At 43.0% G+C, this 10,000-nt stretch overlaps 1 protein-coding gene across 1 annotated transcript; it reads right to left on the bottom strand.

Annotated features, from left to right (window-relative positions):
* Positions 1-965: 965 nt before the first annotated feature.
* LOC143290766 (uncharacterized) lies at positions 966-3,184 on the bottom strand. The gene is made up of 2 exons (XM_076600315.1): positions 2,674-3,184; positions 966-1,330 (listed from the first exon to the last, which is right to left on the bottom strand). The coding sequence occupies exons 1-2, from the start codon at positions 3,182-3,184 to the stop codon at positions 966-968; spliced, it is 876 nt and encodes a 291-aa protein (XP_076456430.1).
* Between the last annotated feature and the right edge of the window lie 6,816 nt (positions 3,185-10,000).

Below are 10,000 nucleotides of genomic sequence, written 5' to 3'. Positions count from 1 at the left end.
AAAATTATCCACCCCGGAGGTTTTACCCACCAGGCGCCGTTACCAAGAATCGAACCCGAGACCCTCAGATGTAAAGTCCAACGCCTTCAACACTCAGCTTTTGCGCCGCTCATGACTTAATCATGACATAATAATAATAATAATAATAATACATAGTTTTTCTATGGCGCGATATCCAGCACCAGTGCTGCTCAAAGCGCTTTACATCATAGTTGACTATAAACATGCCTTAACCGCTATCTGACAATGGAAAACATCCAGTGTGTTCATATGAATGCAAAATGCATTTCATAGAACCCCCCCCCCCCAGCCCCACATATATATAAATGATATAAATGTCCCTCCCTTACAGACACACACACACTGACATTAAATATCAACTGCACTGAAAACAAAATTGCATAAGCATTAAAATATTTAATATTTTCTATCATAGAATTCTGTTTGGACATACTAACATACCTACACACTTACACACGCGTACCAGAGCACCGTAACCTCACAAACACATGTACGCACGCACGCACACACACACACACACATTAAAAATAACCAGATAGAAAAAATGACATCACATCTAAGACCGAAACTACATAAAATACACAATGCATTAAAACAGGACTACAAAAATACTAGCAGAAAGATACTTGCCAACAAACAAACATACCTTGGTTTAACCATTCCACCCAGAACAAAAATGCTTACGTGGAGGCAGACCAGGTGTTTAATGCACTGAAGAAGGACATATATAGGTACTGGATCAAGCTTACAGGTTGTTTGGGGTTAATATTGTTGATAATGTCAAGGACATGCTTTCCAACAAATCAGAGGACAAAATTATCTCCAAGTCTGTTTCTCTACACATTTCGCCTTTGATTTCCACATTATCCCTATTACGCCAGTTTTACACTAATAAGTCCCCCCCCTTCCCCCACCCCCGTGACCCCACCCCTTAACACACTACTTTACGCGACGAACGTTTTAACGTCCGCCAACACCTTCTTGAGGCACACAGGACACTTGCTGAAGGCAGGCCCGCACTCCACACATAGACAAAGGTGTCCGCACGGCAAAAGCGCCAGGTTCACGGGGCGAATGCGGCAGTGACGACACGTGCAAAGGGCCTTAAGTCTGGCGTTCTCTCTCCTCAAGGCCTCCACTCTCTGCGCCAAGGTCCGCTGTGCCGATGGGGGTGGGATCTCCGCATCTCTCTTACGCTTCGTGGAAGCCGTTGCTGCCTGTTGCTGGTTCGGATCCTCGGCAGCTTTTTCAGACGTCGTGGTTGAGACTGACTTGGTGGCGGGGTGCGTTGGTGGCGTGACGGTCGTTTCTGTCAAACATGCATGAAGAAGTTTATAGTTATGCATAAGAGAATACTATTATTTGAAAAATGGGAGTTGTTAAACAGTGAATAAAAAATAATAATAATAAAAAAACAACAACAAAAAAGAAAACAAAACCAACAACAAAAAACAACCAAAAAAACAAAACAAAAACAAACAAACAAACAAAAAACAACAACCCAAAACAGACATGCATATTCAAGAAGGGTAAAGAAAGTGATACACTTAGTCACAGACACAAAACGAGAGAGCGCGAAAACACAGACACAGACAGACACACACACACAGTGTGGTTTGGTGGTGTATGTGCAAAGTTGGAAGGAAAAAATAAGCCACTGGTGAAGTTCCACATCACCAACACTCAAGCTGTACTAATGTCATTGTCACTGCTGCTGCTGCTGTCACTAATACTGCTACTGCTGCTGCTGTCACTTCTACTACTACTACTACTATTACTACTGCCGTAACCAATACTACTACTGCTGCCGCTGCTACTGATACTACTAATACAACTGCAGCTGCTGGTAATGCAACCAGTTACCGGTCCTATAGCTGCTGTTGTCTCTACTATTTCTACAAGAAGCGTTGGGCAAGTGAGAGTTCCTACAGACAGAAACATGATTTGTCTCATCACTCCATAGTTACTTGAGTTGTGGTCTGGGTGCTGCTGTTTTAGAAGAGACGATGAACCGAAGATCGATCGATAAGTACAGAGCGGAAACGAGTCGCCTTTCCTGAAAGAGTTGCCGGGACAGAACACAGTTAAGTTGTGACAAAGAAGTCTCACTGCTGCTGTTGTGTATTCTGTATGTTATGTTTTCTGCAACTTCGTAGTTCTCTGTTTCTGTTTATCATCATCATCATCATTGTTCTTGTTGTTGCCCCTCTTCTCCTTCTCCCTTAAACATTTTCAGTTCGCTCGTATTCCAATATGATGTTGTTGTTTTATGTTGTGAGTTCTTATGACTCCTACAACAGCAAGAATAACTACAACAACTACGGCAACAAAGATTTTTTTTTTAAATGATAAAAGGTGGTGTACAATGAAAGGTATCTTAAGATGAAGATAAAACCACTACGTTTCGTGTCAAAGAGTAAAAGACTCGAAATGTCGTGCTTATATCTTCATCTCAAGGTACCTTTGATTTTACACCACGTTTAATCATTTTTAACTTCGTTTTAAAAGGTCTAGGAGTCACCATTTTGTTCAACTACAGCAACAAAGTTATGATTACCGTAAAGATGATGACGGAAGAATGAATGAATGCTGGTTTTCTTGCTAGCTTGTTTGCATAAGCTGCTTGCTTGCCTGTTCAGTTTCTGGGCTTACCTGGACGTCCCTCCCGATCACATGCCGGGGGAAGCTGCGGTTCGTGGGAGTCGGTGACGAGGTCCCCGGCATGTCCACTGAGCTGCGTGTGAGGACGCGGGGTTTCCCGATGGGCAGGAGAGCCGGGAGAGCGGTGGTGGGGGGACTCAGCATCTGCAGCTTCTTCCTCGTCGTCGTCGTCGTCGTCGCCTTCTTCTTCTTCGTTACCCCAAGCCTGTGATTCCAGTCCCCGCAGCAGTGCCGCGGCAGTCAATGTTCCCTGCTTTGTGGAGGAGCAGCCAGCCTGGTGGGCGTTGTTGTGGGGAGGAGGAGGAGGAGGACAGTGTTGGGAAGGCGAGGGGCGTGGGTCCAGTTGCAGCAGCTGCGGCAGTCGCTGTGCCGTGCGTATCACGTACTCCTGGTCGTGGCAGTGGAGGTTTAGGACGGCCTGCACGGCGACCATCTGCATGACGGTGTCCGCCCCTGTCGGCACACCCTGGGTCTGTCGGTGGTGCCTCCTGCTGCCCGTCATGCTGCCCGTACCCGTGCCCGTGCCCGTGCCCGTGCCGCTCTTTGTGGGTTTGTTGGGCTTCTGGGTGGATCTGTGAGCGGATAAGATATTGATATTGATGATGGTGATGATGATGGCGATGATGATGATGATGATGGTGGTGACGATGGTGATGATGATGGTGACGATCATGATGGTGATGGTGGTGACGATCATGATGATGATGGTGACGATGGTGATGATGATGATAATGGTGACGATGGTGACGATGTTAATTGTGATGATGACGATAATGATGATGGTGACGATGATGATAATGGTGACGATGGTGATGGCAATGATGATGATGATAATGGTAACGATGGTGACGATGAAGATGGCGATGATGATAATGGTGACGATGATGATGGTGATGATGATGACGATGGTAACGGTGGTGACGATGATGATGATAATGATGGTGTTGGTGATGGTGGTGACATAACTGATATGAATGTATGTGCAGACCTGCAAATGCCTGAACCCCCTTCGTGTGTAAAACACAACGCAGAAGATCAAATACGTAGTAGGTTGAATATCCTATAATCCAATAATTCATATCAGCATTCGTAGGGTTATGGAAAAGAATATACCCAGTATGCACCCATCCAAACACCAACCAACCAAACAAACAGAACCCCCCCAAAACAACAACAACCCCCAACCCCCAAAAAACCAACCAACCCCCCAAAAAAAACACACAAAAAAACGGAGTATGGCTGCCTACATGGTGGGTAAATGAACAGAATGATAATACACGTGGAATTTTTGTAGTAATAATAATAATAATAATAATAATAATAATAATAATAGGAAGAAGAATTAGCAGTAGTAGTAGTAGTAGTACCACCACCACCACCAGCAGCAGTAGCAGTAGTGGTAGCACTGGGTAGTCAGTCTGTATGAAATTTATCACAGCTGTATTCCTATTTTGCCATTGAACTTCTTGCCTTGGATCGCTTTGCTTTGCTCAATGCTTTTTGCAGTTCTTTTACACTCACAAAAACAAAAAAAGAAAAAAACAACAAAAAAACTATTATCTGTGATATTCAAAATGCATAATTTAAAAACAATAACATGAAATAAACATTCTGTCTGTTCTCTGTCCTAACTTTTACACCACCAAACAGTACCTTTGTCACTTAATTAAGTTAATAATGGACAAACGTCACAAACAACATCAGTTGATCGACAACTTACTGCTCAACAGTGCTCTTTGCTCTTTTGTATTCCATGCTCACGCAAAAAACGTTTGGGAACACGGCTTCAACTCAAACAAAAGAGAGACTCACGAATCCTGCAACTATGCCGTTTGTATCACAATGACGGACAGTTCCGGTTTTCTCTCAAGACTGAGTCGTACGTGGCAACCCAGAATGATACTGACTGAAAATGGCCACCGCGCGAAGACCACAGATGGCGGTTTGCCTGCATAATTAATTACTGAATACAGTTCAGGGGTTTTCCTTTCGTGTCATAGCGTGCTGTGTGTGACGCTGATCTAAATTGACCTATTTGTAGAACAGAGCGGTCACATTGGGAATTTCCGATATTTTTCACCAGCTGTGTTCAGAACTGAGCACGAAATAGGCCGTTCTTTGTGTCAATAGCTGGCTTTGCCGCCCCTTTCAGACTCACTTTAATCAACAGGAGACACCGATTATAATCAGTGTCAGAAACATTATTCAAACTGAAACTTCACAAGAACAATAATGGACCGCTGGATAGTTCCGCGGCCATCTTGGATCTTGGACATGCGTATCGAACTTTTACTCGAAATGGCAAACAATGACAAAGGCGATCGACAAAAGCAAAAGCAGCAAATAAATGTGCTGTCCTCCATTTCTTCAGTTGATAGCCTCCATTGCTGAACCAAACTGTAAATATATGCACAATAGAAAAAAAAAGAACAAAAAATGAAGCAAAATGTCGAAGAAAGAAGCCTTCTGTTTCGCACTTTCTTCCACTCTGAATCGCCTCAACTTGCGGCGACTCCATGCCAGGTCCAGGGTGTTTGAGGCACTAATGAGAGAGTTCCTCTTCGCTGATGACTGTGCGCTTGCTGCACACACCCATGAGGACATACAGTTCATTATGGACAGTTTCTTAACCTCCTGCAGGCGCTTTGGACTCACCATCAGCCTCAGCAAGACCGAGTCCATGTACCAACCGGCTAGTTCACAGAACGCCAGTGCCTCCCCCCCCCCCCCCCCACTTGCAATCAAGATCAATGACACAGAGATCAAGTCAGTCGACAGGGTTTGCTACCTGGGCAGCACCCTATGCAGCAATGGAGCCCTTGATGCAGAAGTGACGCTGCACATCGCCAAGGCCAGCTCCGCCTTTGGCAGACTCAACAACAGGCTGTGGAACAACACAGGCATCGGGCTCCGCACCAAGATGAAAACCTACAGAGCTGTTGTGCTGACCACCTTGTTGTACTGCTGGGAAACATTGACGACGTATCGCCGTCACATTCAACAACTTGAGCAGTTTCACCAGAGATGCCTACGAAAGATCCTTGGTATAAAGTGGCAAGACAGGGTCTCCAACCTCCAGGTCCTAGAGAGGAGCGGCCGGCCCAGCATCGAAAGCCTGCTGATCCAGTGCCAGCTACGCTGGACAGGACACGTTGTCCGCATGACAGACAGCAGGATCCCGAAGATGCTTTTGTATGGACAGCTGAAGGAAGGCCACCGTGAACTTGGAAGACCCTGCAAGCGCTTCAAGGACACCTTGAAGACAAACCTCAAAGCCTGTGACACAGACATCGCTTCCTGGGAAACTGATGTCCTTGACCGCTGTCGCTGGAGGATGCTGTGCTCTATTGGCATAAAGACGTTTGAAAACAAGAGAATGCTGGCTATTAAGGAGAAGCGTGAGCGAAGGAAGCAGGGCTCAACTTCTGGAGACGTTTTCCCTTGCACCACCTGTGGGAAGTGTTGCGCATCCAGAATCGGCCTCTTCTCCCATATGAGGACACACACCGACAGATAAGCCTGCCTGCCTACTCATCCGTCGGACCGACGGGAGACTCCATCATTTACATGACTTGTAGAGGCGCGTCACATGATCTATGTTCTTGGATTGGCTCTCCGAAATTTCGAGCAACGAGGCGACTGAGAGTGGAAGATCATGTGACGCGCCTCTACAAGTCATGTAAATACAGAACTCTCAAGCGGACAATTATGTCGCGAAAGCGTGGACTGCCTGACTAGTGTAAGGGGAACAATCTGAAAACAGTACTCACATTCTGTGTAAGAGTTTGTTCCCTTGGACCACCAAGAAAGTGGACCTGCAATCCTCTTGTTACACTGGGGGGAGGGGGGGGGGGGGGTTGGAGGTGTGGGGAGGGGGGGGGGGGGGGGGGGGGGGGTTAATCACCAATACTGTTATTTTTGTCTTTGATATTATTACTGATATTGTTATTAATATAATTTTAATGATAACAATAAGTGTTAGAAAAAGATGATTGTTGTTGCTGCTGATGGTGGTGGTGTTGGTAGTAGTAGTATCATAATTACCATTTTCATTATCATTCTTATCCCTCCGCACTACGAACAGCAAGACAATAAAACACAGTTCTAGATTACAAAAGGGTTTGAAGAATACCAATATATGTAGTTTCATGTCCAATGACAGTTCTTGATTACAAAAGAAGTTTTAAAGAATACTAAAGTGAATAGTGGGAGGTAGACTAAAAGAATCTTGGTAAAAGTCGACTTTCGTGGGATAAAAGAGGCGACGTATCGAGCCACGGGTTCTCCTTCAGGCAAATGAAATGAGTGAGTGACAGACAGAAAGATACAGACAGAGAGGGAGAGAATAAAGTTCAGGAAAGGAAAGTGATAAGAAGTCACAGGAAAGGACACACACACACACACACACAAATAAAACAAAGAAGGGTGAGCAGAACTGTCAGTGTGAGTGTGTGAAGGAAAGAAAGGGCTCTGAAAGGGAAGGGTGAGGGGAAAGGGGGAAAAAAGTGGCCGGGGGGTGAGAAGGCAGGAGTGAGGGAAGGGGGTGGAAGAGACTGTTAGTATTAGGGATATATGAACAAGAAAGTAAAATAATAAGTGGAAAAAAATATATATACAAAAGTGAAAAAAACAACAACAACAAAACAAAAACAACAAAAAACCCAAACACACACACACACACACACACACACACACACACACACACACACACAGAGAAAAAAGAGAGAAAAAGAAAAAAAGGAAAGGTGAATATATGAATATATAAATACAATAAAATGAATTAAAATAAGAAAGTATATTATTTTTTTTTAAACGGGATGAGGGGTGGAGGAGAAATAGAGGAAAAAGAGAGGGCAAGAATCAGAAAGAGGTTACAGAATGCCTGGAAGACCGCTGCCGTCACTCTTTGGTGTTGAGTCCAGCTGGGGCGAGGGTACCAAGTTGGGCAATCACGGTGGACTCCATGAAACGCCGGTACAGGCCCGTGGACTGGTTCTGCCAGACAGCAACGATCCTCGCATGGGCAAAACTATGAAGGGGGCTGTTGAAATGGGTGCCCACTGGGTCAGTATAGCCAAGGCGCATGGAGCGCAGTGAATACTATGCATCTGCACATTTAAAATGTATAATTCAGTAACAATCAAATGGAATAAAATATTGTGGGGTTTTGTTGTTGGTGAGTTGTTGTTTTCTGTGTTCTGAAATCCACACCAAAAAGAACCAATTTGTCACTCAGCTTCATGTCAGGTGTCACAAACTGATCTCCTCCTTACTCAGTGCTCAGCAGTGCTGTCCGCTCGTGCGTCTCGTCGTCAGTTCTTGCTTGCTGTTCTTTCTCCTTTTCTCGTTCGGTGCTTTTTTTTTTTTTTAAGCCCACGCAGATCCCTGTGTGGAAATCTTTCCCTTCAAACTTAGCGTCGCTTTGTGTGTGGGCGGTCATTTCGGGAATTTCCGAACACGGAACTAGTTTTTTCACAGAACATCAGAAAGACGTCATTGTAAATTTTCTCTGAATGACCGTTCGTGTGCACCATCATAGAGACTTTGCTAACGTTTCCGATTTTGCGTAAATTATTACAGGAGGCGCGGATTAAATCAGTATAACAAATTCTCAAGAATAATCATGCTGTGAGACAAGAGTGGACTGCCTCACAATCTAAGGGGAACAATCTGAAAAAAAAAAACCAAAAAACAACCAAAAAACAAAACGTGTGTGAGTGTTTTTCCCCTTGGATCGCTGCAGAGGAAGCGGACCAGAGTGGCGAGTTTTTCGAGCTCCATGACAAGTGTGTAAGTTAGTAATATTACGTCAGAAGGACAGCATACAATGCTATTTTATGTTTGGTGTATTTGGTTAAAACAACAACAACAACAACAAACAAACGAACAAACAAAAATTGCGAAGCGACCTCGACACTTAATTTATTGAACACAGTAGATGTGACTTCGGAAATTTCCCATGTGACAAGACTTATAAAAATTATACGCTGTGTGTGTGTGTGTGTGTGTGTGTGTGTGTGTGTGTGTGTGTGTTCGTTACTTCAGTCAACCAGAAATCAAGATTTACCTTTATATATCATTCTGGACATGTACCAGTCTATGATTGTTCCTATTTTGTTGTATGGTGCAGAAATATGGGGTTATGAAAATGTAGATATACTTGAAAAATTAGAATTGAAATTTTTGAAACGCTTGTTCAAACTGAACAGAAATACAATGACCCAAATTGTTTATGGAGAAACTGGTATTTATCCAATTAGTGTGTTAGTGAAAATGAGATTAGTTCGATTTTGGACCAGCTTAGTGATATCAAACATAGAAAAATATTCTGGGAAAATATATTTGATGTTACTTGACTTATATCGAAATGGTATTTATTCCGGCTTCAAAATGGATGAGTTGTATCAGCCAAATTTTAATAGAAGCAGGATATGACTGTGTTTGGGATGCTCAACTGGAGAGGGAATCTTTCTGCAAGAATGTCAACATTGCTTTGAGAGATAGTTTTCAAAATCTATGGAGACATGCTCTAGAGGCGAGTAGTAAATGTTTGTTTTATCAAAATTTCAAAAGTGGATTTGGTAGAGAAAAATATATGTCAAATGCCTGATAATTACGTTATCAGCTTCTTCAGATTTCGAAGTAGTAATCATAAGCTGGAAATAGAAACAGGGAGACACAAAGGCATACCACGAGAGTTACGGCTTTGTAAGGTTTGTAACATATCTGTGATTGGTGATGAGTTTCATTTTATAATGGAATGTCCCAATTATGATCAGTTACGAAATAGATATGTTCCTAAAAAATATTTGTCTCCAAAATCGGTTTTTATTTTTTGTAATATGCTCAAAGGAGGCAAAAAAAAAAAGAAGAAGTCATTTTAGCTGTAAGTAAGATGATTAGATTTGCAAATGTTGCCTAGCTATACTTTTGGAGTTAAAAGACATTTGTGTTTTCTCAACTTTTATGTGACATTGTTGTGTATTTGGAAATGTTTGTTCTGGGCATGAAAAGATTATTTTGCAGTAATCCTCCATACTCCAATAGGAGTGAAAGGATAATTAAAACTTGAAACTTGTGTGTGCGTGCGTGCGTGCGTGCGCGCGCATGTGTGTGTGTGTGTGTGTGTGTATGTGTGTGTGTGTGTGTGTGTGTGTGTGTGTGTGTGTGTGTGTGTGTGTGTAAACCTGCATTTATATGTAGCCGTGTTGTGAACGCGAGTGATATATCAAGGGGACAATACAAAATAATTACTGATTTACTGCCGTATTAGTTATTATTTATTTTTTTATTTTATTTTATTTTATTTAATCTATTT

The sequence above is a fragment of the Babylonia areolata genome, chromosome 1 (genome assembly GCF_041734735.1).
Source record: "Babylonia areolata isolate BAREFJ2019XMU chromosome 1, ASM4173473v1, whole genome shotgun sequence".
In the NCBI taxonomy this organism is placed as follows: domain Eukaryota; kingdom Metazoa; phylum Mollusca; class Gastropoda; order Neogastropoda; family Buccinidae; genus Babylonia; species Babylonia areolata.
The sequence above is the reverse complement of the archived record's forward strand: the minus strand, read 5'-3'. Positions and strand labels throughout refer to the sequence as shown.